The 24,038-nt window shown below is 40.4% G+C and overlaps 2 protein-coding genes and 1 long non-coding RNA gene across 7 annotated transcripts; 2 read left to right on the top strand and 1 right to left on the bottom strand.

The window, feature by feature from the left end:
* Window positions 1-1,653: 1,653 nt before the first annotated feature.
* On the bottom strand, window positions 1,654-11,779 carry LOC120435075. The gene is made up of 2 exons (XR_005609505.1): window positions 11,719-11,779; window positions 1,654-2,058 (listed from the first exon to the last, which is right to left on the bottom strand). It is a non-coding gene; the product is annotated as an uncharacterized LOC120435075 (long non-coding RNA).
* On the top strand, window positions 3,360-6,661 carry LOC116311219 (succinate dehydrogenase [ubiquinone] iron-sulfur subunit, mitochondrial-like). Its single transcript, XM_031728278.2, has 8 exons — window positions 3,360-3,509; window positions 4,315-4,448; window positions 4,558-4,643; window positions 4,760-4,896; window positions 5,002-5,118; window positions 5,801-5,902; window positions 6,054-6,176; window positions 6,258-6,661. Exons 1-8 carry the CDS (start codon window positions 3,450-3,452, stop codon window positions 6,336-6,338), a joined length of 840 nt encoding a protein of 279 aa, XP_031584138.1. The 5' UTR covers window positions 3,360-3,449; the 3' UTR covers window positions 6,339-6,661.
* On the top strand, window positions 7,719-23,959 carry atp13a2 (ATPase cation transporting 13A2). 5 transcript variants are annotated; one of them, XM_031728276.2, is made up of 29 exons: window positions 7,719-7,993; window positions 11,740-11,816; window positions 12,225-12,392; window positions 13,168-13,226; window positions 13,337-13,403; window positions 13,481-13,560; window positions 13,730-13,807; window positions 13,887-13,956; window positions 14,100-14,234; window positions 14,328-14,394; window positions 15,297-15,428; window positions 16,193-16,354; window positions 16,623-16,733; window positions 16,829-16,875; window positions 16,957-17,145; window positions 17,244-17,450; window positions 17,623-17,727; window positions 18,063-18,219; window positions 18,341-18,452; window positions 18,565-18,689; window positions 18,830-19,008; window positions 19,467-19,559; window positions 19,642-19,721; window positions 19,867-20,019; window positions 20,156-20,252; window positions 21,776-21,999; window positions 22,145-22,296; window positions 22,470-22,642; window positions 23,664-23,959. In XM_031728276.2, the coding sequence occupies exons 1-29, from the start codon at window positions 7,981-7,983 to the stop codon at window positions 23,826-23,828; spliced, it is 3,477 nt and encodes a 1,158-aa protein (XP_031584136.1). In that variant the 5' UTR covers window positions 7,719-7,980; the 3' UTR covers window positions 23,829-23,959. The 5 variants fall into 5 exon arrangements, with proteins under 5 accessions (XP_031584136.1, XP_039459878.1, XP_039459880.1 ...); XM_039603944.1 differs by lacking the exon at window positions 7,719-7,993 and adding an exon at window positions 10,956-11,114; XM_039603946.1 differs by lacking the exon at window positions 7,719-7,993 and adding an exon at window positions 10,956-11,073.
* Window positions 23,960-24,038: the final 79 nt, after the last annotated feature.

The raw sequence follows: 24,038 nt of genomic DNA on the forward strand, positions 1-24,038 counted from the left end.
CGTTTTTATATAATTTTATTATAATTTAGCATGGAAAATATTTCCATGGAAACAGTTGCTCTGGTTTGGGGGTAATTTTTGTGGCTGCTTTTATTAAGGCTGTTCCTCATAGAGCTTCTCTTGTTGTCTTCCATGAATATCTTGTTGAAGTCGCTGTAAACAAGTGTGTATAGCCAGCTCCTCTCTGAATAAATAAATAATTGGTTTTGTTGTTTTGCCACTTGGGGGCAGTGGAATAACCTGTAAACACAACATATTATCTTCTTATTAAATAATGATGGTGCAAAGGAGAGCAAACAGTTCCCTGTTTGTGTGATATTTAATGGGAGCCCACCTGCTGTATGTAACCTCTGATGCAGTGTACAGTAACAACTTGAAGAAAACACATGGCACTGCTCTCAGTGCTCTACCATGTTTCACCAGCTAGTTAGAAAATGCGGTCGTGGTGTTGGAAATGGTGTGAGGTCTCTCCTAAAAAACACCTCCTGCTGCTAAAAACAACATAATGGAGGTTTGGTGAGACTGGCATCCCAAAAAATCCCAGCAGCAAGTTAGCTAAAACATCAGCATTGTTTTTCTTTTATCATAGACTTCACTACAGTGTTATAACATATGAGGACTGCCCATTTAGCTGATATTTATTACTGGTGTCCATTTAAAGGGAAAACTGTTGCCTGAGCTCAGCCACACAGACTACCAAGTTGTGCCCTCTAGAGGTGGAACATAATGTAACCATTTACAGTCATATACATTCCTTTTTGCCTTTCATACCTGGTATAAAAGGCCAAAGTGATGGATGGAAAGGAGGTCAAATTCTTGCTTGCTCACTTCCTCTCTTCTTCTTTCTTTCATGTTCCATTTTCTCCTTATTTTCTCTTCCTCTGTTGTCCTCCATCAACCTCCTTTAGATCTCCCTTGCTTCCTTTTTTATCCTTCTTGTCTTGGCACTCTTTTTGTCACTATGAGTGCGACATTTTACTTTTTTATTGAGCTATCTCGGTGAGTCATTGTTTGTTTTTTCAAGCTGTCCTTTCAGCTCTGTCGGATCTTTGTCTCCATCTGTTTCATCTTGGTCAGGTTCTTCAGCTTAATCCATACCAGCATCATTTCAGTCTTTAATACTGGTAAATGTCTCCAACATTATCCTTGGTGTTTATTAGATTTTTTTTTCATGGCCCCAGTATGCTGCATGTACAAATAGGTTTTTTGGGTGAGGTTGGCCACTATAGGTTCACTATGATGACCCTCCTCAGTTTTTCAGGTCATGTGATTCAGGGTTGGATCTGTCATCAAGGGCTGATTGTGGCCTAGAGTACACAAGGAACTACCCTGGCCACCATTTCTCTCTCTTCTCCTCTCCTCCACATGGCAGACGGGCTTCTGGGCTGATGGCCACAGGCAGTTTGCTTGCTCATTCAAGTGTACATACCACACCACTGATTTACTGAGTTTACAATTTTTATCTTTTTGTAAATAAACAGTTCATGCTTAGCGTGCTTGCACAAACGATCTCTTTTGTTGCAAGCTGGAGACACTTATAGATTCACAAGCCTCCCGAATTTGACGTCGTAAATTTTTCATGCACTTGAAGTTGCACCCAAACACTGCTCTGGTTTTAGCACAGGGGTAAAAACAGCACACAGAAAACACATCAAATGTTTAAACAGAGACGTTTTACTTTGGTTTATTAAAAATATCAGCTCAGCTCAGCAACAGAGGTACAGTTTCTCTGTAATATTGGTACAGGGACAACAAAAGGCTGGAAAAGTAAGTAGCACTAAAAAGAAACAGCTGAAGTTCAGTTTTGCAACTAAGTAGGTTAATTGGCAACAGATCAATTACACCATTGGGTGTAAAGAGCACATTAGAGCTGCAGAGTTTCTGAGGATTAAAGATGGGCAGAAGTTCATTAGTCAGCAGAAAAACAAGGTCTATTAATTATGGAAAAATTTCAGAATAATGTTCCTCAATGTAAAATTGTGGAAATGGTGAATATCTCGTCTTCTACAGTACATGGTATCATCAGAAGATCTTATCTTCTATAGTCTGGAGAACGCTCTGTGAACAAGGGACAAGTGTGAAAGTGAATATTATGACTGTGATCTTTGAATGTCCTCAGGTAGCACTGCATTAAACACAGTTGTGATTATTTCATACAAATCCCTACATGGATACAGTTCACTTCATCAACAAGTGCAGGTTAAAGCTGCAATCATGCAAAGAAGAAGCCATATGTGAATATGATATAGAAATGCTGATGTGTTCTCTGAACTAAGACTCATTCAATATGGTTTAAGGTAAAGTGGAACACTGTTCTGTTCTCATGGACACATCTGGAAAGGTGTCATCAGTGCTGAAAGGCTTTAGGCCAAAATATAGTGCCATCCACAGGGAAGGCTTTGCATATTTCAACAAGCCAAACCACATAGTGCATGTGTTCGTAGTATAAGAGTCTGGGTGCTAAACTGGCCAGGTGAAATCCTACATCAGACAAGAACGAGACAAAATTCCTCTCTTAGATTTCCAGCAGTTCACCTGGTCTCCCCCATTCTCAAACATTTACAAACTATAAGGAAAGGAGATGATACACAGTGGTAAACATGGCCCTCCTGTCCCAACTTTAAATCTGTTGCTGATATCAAATTTAAGATGAGCTAAAATTGTACATCTTCTCTGTTTTCTCAGTTTTACTGTAAATACAATATGAGTTTATGAGATTTGTGAATCATTGTACTCTGTTTTAATTTACATTTTACACAGCATCCCAGCAATTTCAGAATTAGGGGTTTAAAAAGAAGATGCTGTCATCTTGACCCCTGTCAGTCTGCGGACAGGCAGGGTGTTCCTTGAGATGCTTCATGAAACTGCAACCAGCAAAATAAACCATATAAAAGAACGTAAAACATCACTTACATTTTGAAAATATCTTAAAACATGTTGTCTTTATGGATATATAAATAGTATTAATTTCCTCAAATAGCAATGATTAGGGTGTTGGGACAAAGATTACAATCATAAGCTAAGATAAATTACTCCAAACAACAGCCGTGCATTTTAAAGTATGTAACTGACCCTCCTTTCCAGCAATGAGAGTTGTGAAAGAGACGTATGCTGCTTTCAGGTGCTGTCGGAAAAATATGGATGAATAATGGATTAAACCTACACCTACGGCCCAGCTACGTGATTAAGCAGAGTTTCATACATAATCGTTAAAATGTTGTCGTTTCATGCTTCACGTAATTCTGCACGAGCTTTAGTCAGAGCAGACTAATATGCTTGACGACTTTAAAGAATTTGGAGAGGGGACGTGAAGGCAGCAACAAAGACGTTCCCTGCGTCAAGCACGTAGGGGGCGTGGTCTCAGCTTACATCAGGAGCACAGACAGCAGCAGCAGTTCACGTAAAGTGACCGAGACTATTGTGGCTGTTAGAAATATCCAGGCAGAAACATGTCGGTGGCGTGTCTGAGTAGAAATGTTTTGGCTTTTAGGAATTCTAGTATGATGGTGGTAAGTAAAAAAAACAACAACAAAAAATATCTAATTCGGTATTTGAAGACTTCATTGACGTAACTATTAATGGCTCTTTTTGTTGGTTCGTGCACTGTTTACTTTGTGCTAGGCTACAGGATATTATCATAAGGTGTTTATGACTATGTGTAGCATATGCTTTTTTGTATCCTATGCCTATGTGTAAATCTGACAGTACTTGACAGAGTCAGCTGTCAAGCGAAAACCGTCGGACAACTTTTTCTCCTCGTAAAGACCTCTATGTTGAGTGGTAGTGCACATAGGTTATACACTTCATAACTTCTAATAAATATATCAGTTATTAATGCATTATATTAATCTTTTATTGTCCTGAAAGAGTCAGTTAGATAACCAAAGTCCGCAAGGTGATGTAACGCTTTCAGTTCAGTTCTTTCAGGCCTCCACTAGGGGGTGACTCCATACTATCTTACACAAAAGGAGCGTACAGTAAATAACTGTGTTGTGTAAATACACAACGCGACAAAGACTGATCTGAGGGCATCTAAGTGTACTGTCTGTCATTATAACTGTAAATTAAATGCCCTTGTTGCTGTTGTTCATATGAGGGAATGCATTAGCACTGGTACTAGACTCTTGTATTCCAGGATATTCCCAGATTAGTTTTACATGACACCACCAACAGGAATGTCACATCATGAGGCGTCCCTTTGTACATATCTAATGTTTTTAATCGGACTGTGTAGTTGTACTTTTCTTATTCAGATACCTTGGGAATGTTCAGTTCAGTTCATTTGGGATTGTTTGTTTACTATCTGTGATACAGATGGTGCGTCATGCTCAGACTGCAGCTGCTCCGGCTCCTGAACCCAGGATCAAAAAGTTCCAGGTTTACCGCTGGGACCCCGACAAACCCGGAGACAAACCACGAATGCAGACGTATGAAATCGATCTCAACACGTAAGTCACGATCTGGTCATTGAACAGAAGGCTGCTGAGCAGTATGTTTACTTTTTACTGCACGTTTTATGCCAGTGTCTAATCTACTGACTTGTCCTCATTATTACAGCTGTGGGCCGATGGTTCTGGATGCCCTCATTAAGATCAAGAATGAAATAGACCCCACGCTCACATTCAGACGTTCCTGCCGCGAGGGTAAGAGAGGCCATTTGGATTCTGTTTGCACATAATAATGTGAACAATTTCTGAATGAAAGAAATCAATGACTTGGTTTCAGACTGACTGTCTGTGAATATATCAAATATCTTCAGGTATCTGCGGCTCATGTGCCATGAATATAAATGGAGGAAACACGCTGGCGTGCCTCAACAAGATCGACACCAACACTAGCAAACCCACCAAAATCTACCCGCTTCCACACATGTATGTCGTCAAAGATCTTGTGCCTGTAAGTACTGCGAGTTGAGAGAACCCATCCAAGTTTAAAAACAAACAACGTGGAAGAAAGTATATTTTATGACATTCATCATATGTCTTTCCTTATTACCACCAGGATATGAGCAACTTCTACGCGCAGTACAAATCCATTGAGCCCTACCTGAAAAAGAAAGATGAATCTCAGGAGGGGAAGGAGCAGTATTTCCAGTCAGTGGAGGACAGACAGAAGCTGGTAAAAAAGAAAAAAAGAAAAAAGAAAATAAAAATCCTTCTTTTAACCTCTACGTGATTCACATGGGTAACACAAGCAACCCTGAAGCCATGTGTCAGTGCTGTATAACACACTGAGAACTGATCGTGTAACCCAGAGATGTCAAACTTATTTTACATTGCTGACCACATACAGCCAACTTTTATATTATGTGGGCCAGACCAATGAAACTCCACTTTCTGTCAGTCTGCAGAAGTTTAACTACAGATTTAATCAATGGGATATCTTATAAGATGAAGTAGCTTCATTTCAACAGTGTGCCTTGGTTTTTCTAGATGATAAAGAAATGCTGCTGTAGTAAAATGAAAGAAATCTGTCAGCCTGACTCTTTGGGCTTAAGTTGTAAGAAGTAAATGTGTAAAATTACAGAAATCTATAATGTAATTACTTTGCTGTATTGTGAGTTGCCATGGGGGAACTTTTTATCAGTAGGAGAAGCTGTAAAACTTGAGAAAATGCACTTCAAAGTCCAAATTTCTGTCTTTCTTCACACTGGGCTGATTCTGGCCCCCGGGCCTCATGCTTGACACCTCTGGTTTAACCATTAAAATAAATGATTAATTTGGTAGCCGAGTTTTAGGAGCTGTTGCTGCTTTGAGTAAACAGGCAGAATAAGCTGATATTTGACTGTTAAACATAACAGGATGGCCTGTACGAGTGCATCCTTTGTGCCTGCTGCAGCACCAGCTGTCCCAGCTACTGGTGGAATGGAGACAAATATCTGGGACCTGCTGTCCTCATGCAGGTGGGTAATATGTTATATTATATTATATTATATTATATTATATTATATTATATTATATTATATTATATTATAGTGTTAGGGAAATAACTCTTTTTAAAAAACTGCTGGTGGAGATGCCATTGATACTGAATTTGGTGTCTTTATCCCACAGGCATACCGGTGGATGATTGACTCCCGTGATGAATTCACAGAGGAGCGCCTGTCTAAACTTCAGGACCCCTTCTCACTGTACCGCTGCCACACTATCATGAACTGCACTAAGACTTGTCCCAAGGTGCTCCGATGTGACCAAACACACACTTCCTCACAGTTAAGACTTTCAGTTTCTCACTCTGTCTGACTCACTTCTCTACAGGGACTCAACCCGGGAAAGGCCATCGCGGAGATCAAGAAAATGATGGCGACTTACAAAGAGAAGAAAGCAGCAGCTTCATGAGCGTGTCAATATGAAACTGGTTCAAGATCCACTGAGAATACCTCAAACTAAGGAGGCCAGCTGTAAACCTTGCTTAAACTGTACATTTTGTGCTCTTGATGAGTGTCCTATGTGTTTGAGTCCAAGTGTGTTTAAGTGAACAGGAAGATGGAAATTCTGAGAAAAGGACGCTAGAAATCCCGTACAAGTGTTGCAACATGTTGGACTACAGTTCTGCTTTTTGCATGCTGTACTACATTTGCTTGAAATTTAATCAGATTGTTAATATTTAATCAGATTGTTAATATTTATATGCATAATCATTAAACTTGAGTAAAGCTTGATATGGAAGCTATGCTTGTATGCTGATCACCTTCGCAACCTGCAATCCAATACTGAAGGATAATGAGATGAAAAATGTTTTGTCACAGTGAGATAATTTTCTGCTTATGGCAAAGAAGAAGAAATAACTTACACCTGTTGTCATAATGACAACAAGCGCTACCCGAATTCTAAATTTTGATGTCCTACACCTACAAGCTGCCCAACAACTACAGGGCTGCGTGTGTTATTGGTCTGTAGTTAGCTGATTTCACTGTAAACAAGTACATTTTTTTTGGGACCATAAATCCAACTCATTCTTAGCAGAATGAGTAGTGGTAAAATGTAACCAGGTATTATTACACCCATGTTATGCTAAAGCCATTTACATACTGTTTCCATACCAGCCTTTGTGGGAGTGCTATGCCATACTGCACATTTTGGTATTGATCCAACACTAAGTAAATACAGGGCCAATATTGTCGATACCAGTGTGGATACTTTTAATCTTTAAAGGCAGCTTATGCCAGAGAGAGCAGTGTGTCATGAGTTTGCAGATTTTGAACACATTTTAATGACCACTAAAACACTGATTTATTTAGGTCAGCTTCTCTTGTTTAAATGTGTTGTAGGCTATAAATAAAACAGAGGTGACAGTCAACGCAAAAAGATTCAAATAATTTATTTAACACAATTCACCGGGTGAGCTTGGATAGACGCAAAGTATTGATCCTTTCGCGCTGGTATCGATACCAATAAGAGCGTCTGTATCGATATTTGGATTGATCCGCCCGCCTCTACTCTTGGCGATGGCTGAATACGATTGGTTGGTATTTATATTTAAGGAAACAGGTTTTCCAATATTAGGTCACAGCATTTTATTTGATATTTTTGTCCATTTAATAAAAATGTAAACCTTCCTTTTGTATAAGGCCAAAACTAATTTGTTGGATGCCAATATTTTTCTAGGGACATGTAATTATGGCATGTTGTTTTTGTCATGATATGCCTGATCCACATGAACTGCGCCTAAAGCAGCAACTGTTCACGCATATCATGACAGTTTTATTTGGGAAAATATGAGCCGCGTGAAAGAAATGAGCAGATATTTGTGGTCCTTACCAAACCAGCAGTAAACATCACCGCTTCACGTACCACGCTCTTTAACATAATGCTATTTCTGCCGTCGTCACAATTTTGGACGAGGAGGCTATCCGTAGACATGTGTCATTGTAGTTTGGGTCGCTGCATGGTTTGAAAGAAGCTTTTATGACCGGGGGGAGGAAACTGTTTGTCATTAACATTATGATGGTATGAGAGGTATGCGGGAGCTGACGACGGGATGAACAGGCGCGGTAAGTGCGGATGCTTTAAAGGGAACGTTTCCTGCAAACATACACACTGTGTTTGCTAACTGTTAGCCACAACTCTGTTATCTCGCCGGCTAGATACTGATAAATGTTGGCCGCCGATGGCAAAAACTAACAGTCATCTTCTGTCAGCTTGCCTACTAAGGTCCCAGTTTCTTATATTTTCATTTGAGCGACTGTGTACTACGTCAGTATAGTGTCAAAAAAGGACAAAGGGCTGCTGATAAAGATAAGCATCCAGAATTAATGGAAATTCTACTCTAATGTGAAGCGAGTCACCTTTCATTTCTTTATAGTTTTGTAGGAAAATTGGAAAAGGTGCAGCGATTTATTGAAAAATGAATAAACGAAAATACAGTATATAAATGCAGCAACCTAGTTTTTACAGTTTTAGCAAGCTAGGGTATTCGTCAGCACAGTCTGAACTCTGTTAGGCATCTTTCATAAAATGTCTTTAAGTAGTCTTCAAGAATAGTTCTCCAGGCTTCTTGAAGGACATTCAGAGCTCTTCTTTGGATGTTGGCTGCTTTTTGTTCTGCTTTCTGTTCAGATGATCCCACATTGCTTCGATAATGTTCAGGTCTGGGCTGTGGGGACAGTCCAATTCATGACTAATGGTGTTCTACTCTGTGTTTTTCTATAAATGTGTGCTTTTACTGCACTGGTCATTGCCATAAACCCATTGCCAATCAGACATTTTCCATTCTATGCAATATATGGCGGATCAAAATCTGATGGTACTTCATAATTCCATCAATTTTGACAAGATCCCAACACCACTGGATGAAATGCAGACCCAACCATAACAGAGGCCCTACCCTGTAGACACTCATTGTTTACCTCTCTTCTCACCTCCTCCATACTGTCGACAGTCACTCTATAAGACCTGTTGCCACTGACTTTTCGGTTGAGTTCTTGTGAAATTTCAGCCAATAACATAATACCCTGGAGATGAATTAATGCTTATCCCTTTAGGCTGTGCAATCTAAAGACCTCACCATTGCCCAGCTTTTGCTACTTAAAAAAGCACTACAGAAACTAATGTTTCCTCAATTTACTGTTACTTATGGTATTGCTGTTGTATCTGCTGCCACTACAAATGCTAGCACTTGCGCTGTGTGTTAATAAGTTTGTGTGCCCTTTTGCAGTTTCATAAAGTATTGTTTGGGCTCTGAGTTAGTAAACTTCACTACTGTTGTTTCTAAGCTGCTAAGATGTAACAGAAATTTACTGGCCATATCAGGATGGCCCACTTATCCTTCAGGTGTACGGGCTCTTGGTCCCGGCAGAAAAGCCCAGTATTGGGTTATTTAATTTCAAGGATTTGTTTTTTTGCATCCTCAGCTCAGATGACTGTCTTGTGTCTGTCTAGTCTTTTTTCGCACACAGGGCATTTCCTTTTTCAGACACTGCAGAAGTTTTACTCGTGTAAGTTCTGTTTTTTGTTGAAACTGAAAGTCTGGGCTTTCTTAAGTTTGTGCACAATGTGCTCTACGATATAAAGAGATGACACCTTAGATGGGTGACATATTTGAATGAGTTGGTGACTCTTAACCGGATGAAATCAAGCACTGGTTTTAACAAAGAAAATTGATAGAAGCTGGTGAGTAGCAACATGTCGTTAAATGAACCGTTCCAAATAGTTGGGTACACAGAAAACCGTGGTGAATGATTTCAAAATCAAAGCCTACTGTGGTGAATGAATAGCTGATACTTTACAGGCTTCTTTTGGTTGAGTATGGCCTAGTTCGACCAAAGTGAGCATGTGATTTGGTCAAATTGCCCAACTTGGGTAATCCTCCACATGACTGCACTACAGGCATGGCAGAACAGATGACTCGGTTGTTTCTTGTGGTCAGGGTAGCGTGCGTGCGCGTGTACGTGTGTGTGTGTGTGTGTTTATATGTAGACAAAGTGACAGTACATTATATTCTTATTATGAATATGCAGCAGTGATGGTAACACCCAATACAATCACTTATCATGCACAATGCATTGTCCTAATGATAACTTGATACGTGTGTGTGCATTTGTGTGTTTGTTGTTTTTCCAACAAGATCACACTTGGTCTTGAAGTGAAATGAGGTAGGCAAATCTAAGTCTTTCTAGAAGCAAACCCTGGTAGTCAGGAGTCTTGTTGAAAATTATTTTGACAAAGCACTGTCTTCAGTTTAATTATAATTTTAATAGAAAGACAGAAGTTTGATATAAACCAGCTTAAAAATTGGCTGTAAAAGGCTCCCCCCCTCCCCCTCCTTTAAAAATGTAGATTTTTACCTCCGTAGAGTTTCTCTCTTTTGTTATTATCTGCGGAAATGTAGTTAAATGTAGTTAAGGTGTACTGGGACATAAAGGGGGTAGGTGATCTGGGAAGGCGCAGATTAGCCCTCTGCTATCTTCACTTCTTTTATCTTAAGCTCACGATAAGAAAGGCAGAGAGCAATCACTGTTTCTCAGCTGGCACTGTCCACAGTGTTGCAGCAACATCCAGTGTATTTTAAGATAGCTGGTGGCGCAAACAAGCACAGAAACGTAATTGTGTTGTTGTCTATAACTGTTGCGGTGTTGTGTGTGTGCGTGGATATGAACCAGATTAACTCGTTCTTTTAGTTTTCAAAAACGAGGGAAAGCAGCAGAGTCTGTCTGTGCTATAAAACAGCTGTGAGGTATTGAATGCCCCTCATATTGTCCGGAGTCCTTTTCTGTGCCCAGGTGCAGCTTAATTACTGTGCCGTTCCCATGGTTACCTCACCCGGGGCGGTGGGCGGGCTGCAGTCTGACTGTTAGCTACCTTTTATAATAATAATAAAATAATATTCCCCAGTACATTTTTCTTTTAATGTTACTGCCCTGTCCGTTTGTCCGCACCCGCAGTCTTAGACATGATAAAAAAAAAAAAGAGATTAAAATAAATAAAAATGAACGTCCTGTCTGTAGTTATCCGGGTGACGTTTCGTGTGACGGGTTTGTTTTCAGAAGCCGGTTAAACTCGTAGGTATGAAGAGCCCGGATCAGTATACGCAGGCTACACGGAGCCGAAGCACCACTGCAAGGTGGTCTGATTGGTAACTTTCTAAAAGGGCTTAATTTTAATCGTGCTTTGACGGTAAGATTAGTTTATTCCTTAATTTTGTTTTCAAAATAAAGGAATGTGGTTTCGTTTCGATGCGAGCCAGCTGTTTAGAAGCGGAAGTCTGTTCTGAAAAAAACAACAACAACCTTTTGTTTTGTTTTTCGCTGTTATCGGTATGAGTTTATAGCGAGCTTTTCACCTCGCTCGCGCTGTAAAGTTAATGTTTTCGTAAAACCTCAGTGTTTCCAGCTTAATGAGATGCGTGTGTTGACTTCATTAAAGTTTATGGTGACTCTTGAATCTCCTAAAAATCTTTTACATTGTGATCTTATTTATTTAGAAGTACACAGATGAACAAGTTAATCACTGACATTGTTTTACCCGCACTATCCTGGGCTGGAGAGCTCTCCCTGTTCAGTTTAGACCAAATTGCAGAGGCAAAACATTTTTTAATATTTGTATCTGAATTCCTGCTCAGGATGTCTCACATTAAAGAGAGTCTTCTTCAAGTTTGCGGCATGGACCGGACACAAGCTTTGCACTGTGTTTGGTTAATATTGACTTTGAAGGTGTGTGTGTATGTGTGCGCGTTATGCTGCTCGGTTCATGTTAATGTTTTAACAGAGGCAAAACTCACCCTGCACATCCTGTTCTGTAGGTAGTGTGGTGGAGCCGCAGAGCGGACTCCCCTCACCCAGTCCACGAGACCCACTGCTGAATCCTGACACACACATGGTAAGAACCTATTCAGTGTTTCTGACTGCTGTTGTGGCGTGTGTTGTTTATTATATAACCGTGAGTTAGATAGATATAGAAAAGAAAAGGATAAACTGGGCAAACCAAATGCTGTATAAGTGAAAGTGCAGAAACTGATGACTTGATGTTGTGCCCGGCACCTGTCACCTGTAGATGCAGAACTTACATTGGTCTCTGTGGCCTTGCTATAAATAACCTCTCATTTGTGGTTTTTAGTATCACTTCCAAAGACAAAACCTGACACAATCTGGCTTCCTACAGTGGCTGTTTAACATGTAATGCCAGCAATGATAAGTTGACTAGATTTATTGAAATGAACCGCTGTGTGGATGTGAAAATGAGCCTGATTTTGAATCTGAAATCCTGTTTGGCTCTCTCTCCCACCAGGATGTTCAGGGGTATAAGTGGGTGCGCTGGCGGGTGTGGTTGTGTCGACTGGCTGCCCTGCTGTCCTTGGGGCTCCTCCTGCTTGTGTTTCACTGGCGCCCACGGTTTGGTGTCTTTGCCCGCTGCAAGTCCTGCCCTCTGGCTTTGGCGGATATTCTGCTTCTCAGAGTGAGATAATCAAACAGTTATATGCTGAAGTAAACTCAACCTGACGGCTGGCACTATTATCACTGCCTATCACTTTGTTCCACTTTGTCCTTGAGGGACTTAATCTAGGTTTCTTATTGCAAAAACTGGCTTGATCATAGAGTATTAGTATATGTATTATGTGTAGTTGTTTACACATTCTCCTAACAAGTGATTCCAGGAGGAAACAAAAATCCCTTTGGGGTTGCGTCAGGAATGGCATCCAGCATACTAGCGTAACTTTACGTAACTTTTTAAAAATATATGCAATGATAGTTCCACTCCAGTGGTGTGTATATTATTTTAATATCACTTTAGCATTCCCTTTGTAGTCTCTAAATGTCTTTTCCACATCATCAGGAAATAATTGACAGAAAACAGAGTGTACTTACAGTTTTAAATAGGACATCCTCTCCAGCTTTGTATTCCCGGTGTCCTGCAGTCACAGTTTGAAACAAGCTTTTTTAGCTCCTCTCTCATTAAGACCAGCCTCCTTTTACGCCAACTGTCTTCAGATTGACTGCCAAATGTAAAAAGATTTTAACAGCAGGTGGGTGAAGCACTGAAGTACTGGAACTTTGTAGTGAAATACTCCTGCTTACACTGAGCTGAACAGTTATTACTTTACTTTATTTTGTGATGTTCTGATCACCCAGGTTGAACGGCAGTTTTCTGTTAGATACTTCCTGTCTTGCTTTAAAAAAAGTGTCCAACTTTCCAGCTCTAACTGGTGAATTTGTGTAACCTTTTCCTTCAGGACAGTTTTGGCCAGCAGCATGTGGTGGAGGTCCTTACAGAGGAGATGGAGGAGGGAAGGTGAACTACTTGTCTATATATTTACATGACACCTTAAGCCTTTTAACTGTGTACATGTATCTAAGAGAACTGTTAAACAAAACTAATCTAACTTGATTGTTTCTTCCCAGTTTGGAGTTGCTTGGACAGTCAGAGGATACTGAATCCAGAGATACAGTTCAGCTGTACAAAGAGGAGGTAAAGCAGATGTTTCAGCAGAACCTTTTGTCCTGAACGGTACTTCTCCAAGATCTGACAGCTTTATTGTGTTGCAGAAAACACTGCTACGGTACTACCTGTTTGAAGGACTGCGTTACGTCTGGGTGGATAGGAAAGGCGCGTTCTGTCGTGTTAGGTACGGAAAAAAATGTAATGCAGTGGGATTCAACTAAACTAGACTCATGAGTTTGTGTGTCTTAAATAAAAAGAAGAACATACCCCAAAACTCGTTATTTTAATACTCTAATGCACTCGTTGTGAAAAAAAAACAAAACGTGGATTTATTTATTTATTTGTTTTTATAGTGTCCTCAATGAGGACTGGACCTGCAATAACCTGCATAGCTTCCAAAAGGGACTGAGTCCCCTGGAGCAGAGCTTTAGGTAGGAAACACATGGACACAAACACATTCCCTAATCTCAGAGGACAATGCTGAATAATCAAATGCACGATTTCGTTCAGGAGAACCATATATGGAACAAATCTTATTGATGTGCCTGTGAAGCCTTACACAAAGCTGCTGTTTGAGGAGGTGGGATGCATGATTACCTTCATACCAATTTCTTTTTCATTGGGCTTTTAAATATTTAATGTAATAATTTATTTAAAAAGCTCACATGACGCATCCAGTTGTATATTTTTTAACATTTTTTCACTCTTTTTTTGTTTCTGTAGATCCTCAACCCATTCTATGTGTTCCAGATGTTCAGCATCGTCCTCTGGATGGTTGATTACTATTATATTTATGCCATATGTATATTTATTGTCTCTGTCATCTCCATCACTATCTCACTTTATGAGACCCGGAAGGTGAGCCTGTTATCAGAAACACACTGGAATTGTAACTGATTGTGTTTAAGCACAGAAACGAGAGAATAATGGTATTTATGTTTTTGTGACCAGCAAAGCATCACGCTTCGCAACATGGCCCAGCTAATCACAACCGTCACTATTCGCAGAAAGTCAGGAGGTGAGGGTTTTTTGTTTGTTTGTTTGTTTTTTAAAGCAGATGTTTTCTAATATGAATTTACTTTTTTTTTCCAGAAACACAGTTATTTGTGGAATGTTTAACTGGTTGGTACTTAAAATAACTTTGACAAGAGTCCACTAATGTAATTCATGTGAAGATGGAAGAGCAGTCGATATGCTCAATAAATAATATTAAAAAGTTTTAATTGTTAAAGCATGTTTGTCAGTTAAAAACACTTCGATTTGCTGATGAGATCAAAAAATAGTGTTCAAACTTAATGAAACTCATTGTAGCTGTTTTTTGTGTCGGTAACAATTGCTAACTCTTAAACCACAGATTAAAACAGAATTTAAAGTCCAATCATTTGGACCAGTTGTAGTGTACAAGTAATTTGTTAAACAGTTTAACTGGCACATGCTTGTCCTCCCTTTATGGTCCTCTCTTTATGCACCTACGTGGACAAGGACCTTTACAATGTGCTTTACCGGCTGTAGTTGTGTAACTTTGTTATTCCATCTCATACACAAACATGTTCTACTAAGCATTGCTGAGTGCAAACAGAAAAACTCCACAGGGAAACTTTAAGCTGTTCCCTTGAGGCAAAAAGCAGCTGAGCTTTTTGTTTGTTTAACTAGTTTGCAAAAATATCCAGCAGCTATAGAAATGTAACAAAAAAAGAGAGAGAGTGAGAAAATATAATTTGGTTCCACATTGCCTATAAGGTTACACATGCAGAAACAGAGAAAAGTACTACATTAAGCACATTAGTGCAGGACTGGTCACGAGGACAAACATTTGCAAAGGGAGTGTGAAATTATCATGTTCTAGTAGGTTTTTGATTCTGACTAGTCACTCCAGAAGTCTTCGCATAGACATCTGTACTGGACTGTGTGTTTTCTCAGAGGAGGAGTGTGTGAGTTCGGTGGAATTGGTCCCCGGCGATTGTTTGATCATCCCTCAGGAAGGTATGCTGCTGCCCTGCGATGCTGCCCTGCTGGCTGGGGAGTGTCTTGTCAATGAGAGCATGCTCACAGGTAATTAACTGACCTCAACAGCACCTAAAGACATTTTCAAACAGCCATTTTGAACTTTTCTAAGACATCCTGCAGAGGTGCACGTGAGAGCAAATGCTTGGACATTTTATTTGCCAGTCTGTGTAATGTATGATAGCTCTGTGGCCAATGCTGATGGTTTAGAACAGGTAATAGTCTGATGAATTCGTAGATCCTGCATTGTGCCTTCAGTGTGTTCTAACCAGGTAGCACCCTGGCCTAAAGCAAACTGAGTCGTTCCAGTAGAGAGAATAAATGTGAGGCAGACAATTTCCTGCTTTGTGAGAGAGGACAGTTTCTAACAATGTCCCTATGTAACTATCATAACCAGGTCCTGACCTGATTCTCTGACCTGAGTTAATGTGTGGAAAAACAAAATCGATTGGCCGTGCTGCTCAGTGGTCATGTTATTAGCTTGTCGTGCCCACAAGACTAATTTAAAAGTCTTATCAAGGCTAGAATCAAGTCACATTTCACAACCTTGAGTTTGACTGAAGCAACAAATTGGCCATCAGAAGGGATTTTCTTCACTTCCCAACTACTTTACATGTCAGTGCTAGTTATTCAATGAATGTTTAGTATATGAGTCTGTGTAAAAGAGGGTACATAATTTACTTCAGACACGTTTTTATTATTTGACCAACTAATGGTCGTGGCGCTTGGTCATAAAGGTGTGTTACTAATTCTTATTACAGCCTGACTTTGAGGAATGTGTGCAGTAATCTGCTCTTGTCATCTGTGTCCAGGCGAAAGTGTCCCAGTGCTCAAGACTCCACTGCAGGCTAGTGATAGGAAGTACAGCTCAGACACTGAGCGCAGACACACCCTGTTCTCCGGTACGCAGCTCATTCAGGCAAAGGGAGGAAGACCAGGAGGCGTTGGGGCTGTTGCTGTTGTTACAAGCACCGGTGAGTAGAGAAACCGATGATGTGACTCATTCTTTTAGTGTTTATTTTGCAAGCTGAAGGGACCCTGTGATGCTTTGACTCCATGCGGAAACATTTTTCACTGAGACAAGACGGATCAGACTTTTCTGAAGTGATTAATAAAAACGAGTATAAAGAAAATATAAAAGGGTTTACAGTTGCAAATAATTATACATTAAATATATTTTGGCACTTAAACTGTTTATACACCAAGTGAAACCACTTCTGTTTTTATGTGGATTATCCGCAGGGTTTTTCACAGCCAAAGGTGACCTGGTCAGCTCCATTTTATATCCTCAGCCAATCGACTTCCGCTTTTACCGAGATGCCGTCAAGTTCCTGCTCATCCTGGCTTTAGTTGGTAAGAGCTTTAACAGCAACCTGGTTATCATTAAGACATGAAGCCTTTTGACTCAATAACAAGTTTTTCCAATATTCCCCATCTCACTGCTGCAGCTCTCATTGGAACCATTTACGTTTTTGTGGTCCTCTATAGATCAAATGTAAGTGGCATCTCTAGTGACTGCATGTTTTGCTCGCATAGTAAAATGCTATCACTGACCTGTGGTTGGATGTGTGTCCAGGTGACCTGGGCGGAGCTGGTTATTAAGAGTCTGGATATTGTGACCATTGCGGTGCCTCCCGCGCTGCCTGCTGCCATCACTACTGGCACAATCTACGCTCAGCGCAGGTTGAAGCAACATGGCATCTTCTGCATCAGTCCACCGCGCATCAACATCTGTGGCAAGGTCTCACTCTTCTGCTTTGACAAGGTGAGGAGGAAGAGTGTTACCAGAAGTGCGCTGTGTACATAGAGATGAACCACAGCTACTTTACATGTTGCCGGTGCTTTGTACATCTGTTTTCTCAGACAGGAACATTGACAGAGGAGGGTCTGGATGTGTGGGGAGTGATGGAGGCGGGGCCTGCCGGTTTTTCAGAGCTGGTGCCTGAGCCCAGGCTTTTGCCTCCGGGGCACCTGAGGTCCGGCTTGGCCTGCTGTCACACTGTTGCGCTGCTGCATGGCCAGCTCCTCGGAGACCCTTTGGAGCTTAAGATGGTCGAGTCCACTGGTTGGGTATGTTACCGTGTTACTTATTCCAAAGTGCTTAAGCTTGCACGCATCTCATTTAAAAATTTGGATTGTTTTTTTTTAATAATTGATGAAAATGTATGCTTGGAGGCTCTTTCAGTTTCACAATCTGAAAACATTAATGGGAATTAGAGTTCAGTTTTTTCTGATTTTGCAGACTCTTCAAGAGCCAGATGGCGATGGCGGTGTGCTAAATGCAGAGTTTGGAGGCCACAAAGTTTTGGCAGTAATGAGACCACCAGATCAACAAGCTTATGGAGCAGTGAGTATCCCTGTTATCACTGATACAGGTTGATCAGTAGGATTTATTAAAGCGAATGCTTACTGACTGTAAAGTTGTTATATGGGCAGCGGTATTTTTTATTTTTTTTTCCAAATAGTTGCTCCTGTGTTTCGGCTGCTGATAATGAAAGATGTACTTGGTTTGTGCCTCTTTTCTAATGAAAGACAGTTGGAAAGCAGATGTAGCAAGGGCAGGTAGATAAATGAAAACGCGTAAGCTTAAGCATTGTAATTTTTTTAGTCTGCTTTGTCTGCCATTTGGAAAGATCAAGAACTTGCCGAAAGTCTTCATTTATTCTTTAATTTTGCTCTCAGTCCACAGATGAGGCGATGGCCATTGTACAAAGGTTTCCCTTCTCCTCGGCCCTGCAGAGGATGAGTGTGGTGACAGTGACCCACGGGGGGCGCTCAGCTCTTGCTTTCATCAAAGGCTCTCCAGAGATGGTGGCGAGCCTCTGTCACACTCAAACAGGTTCAAAATTGACACGAATCATAACTATAGCTTTAGTGACATTCACTCACGTTTTGTTTTTTTTGCAGTACGTTTTCCTATTTTATGACATTTGTCCAAAATGGAATGTTTGCATTTCCAGTTCCAGCACAGTTCTCCAGCAAACTGCACAGCTTCTCCAGTGAAGGCCTCAGGGTTCTCGCAGTCGCCTACAAGCCATTAGATGTGAACTCTAACTTAAGCACCATTGAGCGGTAAGAACATAGTCTATATTTCTGGCTTAATTGTGGCACAAAAACTTATCAATTTTTAAAATAATATCTAGAATAGTTTAATATGTTTGCTGATCAAGCTGTTTGTCCACAGAGGGGAAGTAGAGAAAGACATGCACTTCCTGGGTTTGCTGATGATGAAGAACTTGGTAAAGCCTGAGAGTGCCAAAGTTATCAACATTCTGAGAAAGGCGAACGTTCGCAGCATTATGGTCACTGGTGAGGAATATTTTTGTATTCACCACTGACCGTGCAACTTATAATATTTCTTGTTATAAGATAGTAAGTTGCAGGAATCAACACAGATGGGTTTTTTAACCTTTTTTTTTGTCCTATCTTGTGTGTCTTTTTAACCCTAGGGGACAATGTTCTAACAGCAGTTAATGTAGCAAAAACCTGTGGGATGGTGGGATCTGACGAGAAAGTGATATTCGTCACTGCAACCCCCCACACTGCCCAGTCCATGCCCACCCTGAGGTTCAGCCTGGAGGAGGAAGCGGCTCTTTCTGGCCAAAGTTCAGTAGAGGTCATCACTCAGGTTGGTCTTGCTTAAATGGGACATTCCACTCTGGATTGTACTCTGTTGCTAAAATGTTTGTTACATTCACACTAGCAGCTATGAAATTATGAAACGGCTTCGTTGTGAAAGAGTTCCTGTTGAAGTGTTGCTCACTGATGTCACGCCTGGGTTCTGTGTTTGTGCCTGTGGTCTGCAAACATGGAAGTAAATGACCTCAGTGCTCAAGTAAAGTCGAGGCCTCATATTGTTGCCTGGCTATAGTTCATTTTTAATGGAAGCAAATTTGTGCAGCTTTGAAGGCAAATGAAATGGTATGATCTTCATCTCCTTCTCATATCAACACATTTCTTAAGAGCTTGAATGCTTTCTGTTTCTATGACAGTTGTATGCATAACAAGTCCAGCTATGGCCTACTTTTTTTCAACCGGCAGGATTCATTCGAGTTACTGTTACTGATGTCTCTCCTCCTCTCTCAGGGTTTGTATCAGGGTGGTTTTGTCTATCACTTGGCTATCAATGGCAAGTCCTTTGCTGTCCTCTGTGACCACTTTCCTGAGTATCTGCCGAAGGTAATGGAAACTGTGTAAACAGGAATACTTTGACGGTGCACCGCACTTGCACGCTAATGACTTTAACCTGCTGTCACTGCAGATTTTGATGAGAGCCACGATATTTGCACGCATGGCCCCTGACCAGAAAACCCAGCTAGTGAAGGAGCTGCAAAAACTGAAGTGAGTGCAGTTTCTGCAGTGTACACAAACTAGAAAGGAGTTGACACATAAGGAGAACAAATGGGAAATAAAACAGAGTAGAAATATACTGAAAGAGAGTCATTTTTATAATATTAACTGTGAAATACTGCTACTGTTTCTGAAGCTACCGAGTGGGGATGTGTGGAGACGGGGCCAATGACTGCGGGGCACTAAGAGCTGCTGATGTCGGGGTTTCTCTTTCCGAAGCCGAGGCTTCAGTCGCTTCACCTTTTACTTCCAAAACTGAAAACATCAGCTGTGTGCCCCTGCTTATCAGGTAAAGACTGAGATTAAAAGCCTAGAAAACACAAAGCAGATGGGGGAAGTCTTTTTGAAAACCAACCAAACTTCTCATTTGTGTCTGCAAAAAGAAAAAAATCTGTCCTTTTTTTTCCTCCTCTTTTTCCATTTAGAGAGGGACGATGTTCTCTGGTCACCTCCTTCAGTCTCTTTAGATACATGGCCCTCTACAGCCTCATTCAGTTCTGCTCCGTCATCATCCTCTACACAGTGAGTTTTAGCAGATCACAACTCCCTCATCTTTCTCTGCTTTGTCCCCGTAGATCACCTTAAACATGAAGCTGCAATTTATCGCCAGCTTTTCATTCATTGTAGAAATAAACCAAAACATACATTTTATGGATAAAATGACTGAAATAAACTGAAAATTTATGAAAATATGTGTATAAATAACTCATAATAAACGTTATGCATCATTCATTTCAAAATACACTTTTGAAAGGCTTATTTTCAAGGTAAAAAAAAGGCAAGTAGTAGGTAAAGTGACATTTACCACAAAGACACTTTATAATTAAATGTAATTATGAAATTATTAATTATTAAAGAGAAGCACAATGTTTACTTTGATACATGACTGCTATCATGTCCTCTTCTTTCCCTTCCTGCCCTCAAAGCAAACAGTTTAATACTTTTACCAAATTTAGCCAGCTGCTGTTAGTGCCTGTTAGCTCTTGTTAGCATTGGCAAAAACAATCCAGAGTTCTGTGTTTTCTGTTAAATATTATGTGCCTGACTTAGCTAGCTGGTTAATTCAGTCTCACCAACAAAATGTGGACTGATAAGTTTAACTGAGCTAAGCAGTCAAAGCTAATCAGGGTCTGTTTATTTACAATAGTTGTTCATGGAACACAGCTTGATTTAAGGCTTTGTAAAAATGTCTTTAAACATTGAAACTTGCTGAAACCCACTAAAATCAAGACCCTACAGTACTTGACAGACTTGTGGTCACGTGAAGAAATCACGTGACCTGTTTGACAAAGCGAAGCAGGCAAAAAGATCTCAAAAAGCAGCTTAAAAACAAATTCATCAACATCTATCAGTCTGGCAAGGGTTAAATATCTGATGGTTTGGGACTCCAGTGATCAACAGAGAGAGACATGATCCACAAATGGAGAAAACTCGGAACAGTGGTGGACCTACAGTGGCAAGTCTACCAAAAATACTCCAAGAGCTCATTGAAGACTCATCCAGGTCACTCATGCTGGAAAACCCTCCGCTTTGGCTGAATGAAAGCAGTTCTCCGAAGAAAAGTTGAGCAAAGTTCCTCCACAGCGATGTGAAACATTAATTGCAAGTTATCGCAAATGCTTGATTGGACTTCTCGCTGCCAAGGGTGAAAAAAACCAAAACAAAACAGTACAACCTGGTTTACAGGTAGTGAGAAACGAATGTGGCCAAAAATTTTAATAAAACGGCATGAGCGAAAGCACACTGCATTCTGTTCAGCTCTCCTCTAAAAAAGCAGTTTTAACTGTTATTCTTAGAAGCAAATGGAAATGACTGTGCATGTGGAGCTCTTCATTGATAAAACTTTAAAATTTGAAAAATGTTCTTTCACTCAATATTGAACACTAGCCCATAAGATGTGACCTGTGCAGTCTCTTAACACCAAATGCCAAACAAAACCACAGTTCGGTTGACTTGATCTGCATGAAATCAAAACAAAGTCCTAAATCACACAGGTTTGTTGTTTTTTTTTCTCCCCTAAATAATCATTCTTGGTGTGTGTCCAGGTGAAGACGAGCATAGCAGACCCGCAGTTCCTGTATTTTGACGTTCTCCTGGTGACTGTGCTGGCCATTGTGATGGGGAGAGGAGGTCCTAGTGAAGAGCTGTACCCTTCCAGACCCGCGGCTAGTCTGTTGGCCCTGCCTGTCCTGGGCAGCCTCTTCATCCACACCTGCATGATCGCTCTGGGCCAGCTGGCTGCGCTCTTCATCACAACCTCAGAGGAGTGGTCAGCAGAATAGCTTTTATTTCTCATCAGACTGCCCTCAAGAAAACTGTTTACGTTGACTTCTGTGTTCAGATGCAGATTTAGAAAAAGAGCATCCCACGTGTTCTGCACTTTAACTCTTATTTGTCTACTCCTTCATTTTTAGGTATATTCCTCTCAATGCGACTGAGTTCGGAACAGCCAATCTGCCAAACTTGGAAAACACCTGTGTGTTTGACATATCGGGTTTCCAGTACATCATCATGTCAGTGGTACTCACCAAGAGCTACCCCCACAAGAAACCCCTCTACCACAACAGTAAGTCAACATGTTCAAATGCCACAGGAGGATGATTTCAGTTTGGGAGGTCGATGCATTTGGACAAATTTAGAACTATTCATCAAAGTCATACTGAGTTCAACATTATTAGTGAAATTTATCACTGATGCAGGACAGTTGAGTCACAAGTGTTTTTTCTCTCCTTTTCCCAGTGGTTTTCCTTATCCTGCTGTTCATCCAGTTTGGTGTGATGACCTGGCTGGTGTTGTATCCTGGGCCTGCCATTAGCTGGTTACTTCAACTGTACAACATCTCTGACATGAATTTTAAATTGCTGCTCGTTAGTCTGGCTGCTCTCAACTTCCTCATTTGTTTTGTCGTGGAGGTGAGTGATTTGTACGGAGCTTCCCAGATTCCCTGTCCTAGGACATCTGTTAAACTATGCAGCAAAATCAACGAAATCAGACATCTTTACAATGGCTGTGATAGAAAGCTCGTAATATTCTAAAGTGAACATGTTTCCTAGAATAAGGCCCTACTGTAGACTTTCATGTCTTCTTTTTTTTTTTTTTTTTAACTGTAGCACATTTTAAAAGCAGCAGTGTTGAGCAACGGAGTGATGCGACCATGCTTTCTGATACCTGTTAAAAGATACACAGCAGCATTTTGGACTAACCGCACATAGTCCACTCTAGAGGTGTTGAAGGCCTGAATAAAGAAGATGGGATTTTCTTTAGCGAATTGATGTAACTGATAGAACATTATTTAAGAACTGTGGCCACTTAGTTCTTTTAAAATAGAGAAGCATCTTAAAAAAAATAAATAATAGTGAGGGAACAATAAGAAGCAAGAGGGCACGGGCTATCAGTTAAATAATCCAGAGGGTTATGACTTCCAAATAGTCATTTCGGGTTTGTTTTTTGTTTTTTTACATTTTGGGTAAGAAAATTCTCTGCAGACTTTGAGATCTTGTAGACTGTTAAATGGGATAATAGCAATAATGATGCTTTCATTGTTTTAAGTGAGATATGGTACTGTGCAAAAGTCTTCACACTTCATTTCCTTATACTTTGCTTTCAAGGAGACAGGCTTATTTTGCAAATTTGGAGAACTATTGCTCAAGACCTGACTCTGAAGATCTTTCAAAATTTTCTTTGGACACTGACTTGCTCTTTTTTTTTTTTTTTATAAAAGAAGTGCTGGGTCTAAAAAGTAACTTATATTAGATGAACATAAAATAAACCAATCCTGCCAAGACCTCAGACAGTAATAATTTGTCATTTTCTATTTTCTGAGCAAAATATAAAGAAAGGAATAGGGGTGCCTCAGTACTGTTGTGCAGTACTGTATATCGACAGATTCCCTGAATTATTCTACCACTTTCATGGGTTTTTTTTTTCTCCCAGGTGCTGATAGACCTGGGTCTTTTGAACTGCCTTCGACTGCTGCGAGGGAAGCGTCCATCTAAGAAACAATATAAACAGCTGGACTCTCTTCTGTCAGACTCCTCATCATGGCCACCCCTCAATCAAACTCTGACCCCCACAGATACAGTTTTGTACTGTAGCTAGCATCGGCTTGGCCTTCTGTGACTGTAATCTGAGCCAAACTATGCCACAGATGTCCAAACTACATCCCCAACTTGACCAACAATGCAAAGTCATGTTTACCTTCAATAATAAACTAATTTTTATTTAAGCTGCAAGTGTGTTTTTAACAAGTTATTTCCAAGAGTTTGTGTTTTCCAATGCAAAGCACTGAACGTAAACTTTTTTTTTCTC

Source organism: Oreochromis aureus, linkage group 20 (genome assembly GCF_013358895.1).
Source record: "Oreochromis aureus strain Israel breed Guangdong linkage group 20, ZZ_aureus, whole genome shotgun sequence".
In the NCBI taxonomy this organism is placed as follows: domain Eukaryota; kingdom Metazoa; phylum Chordata; class Actinopteri; order Cichliformes; family Cichlidae; genus Oreochromis; species Oreochromis aureus.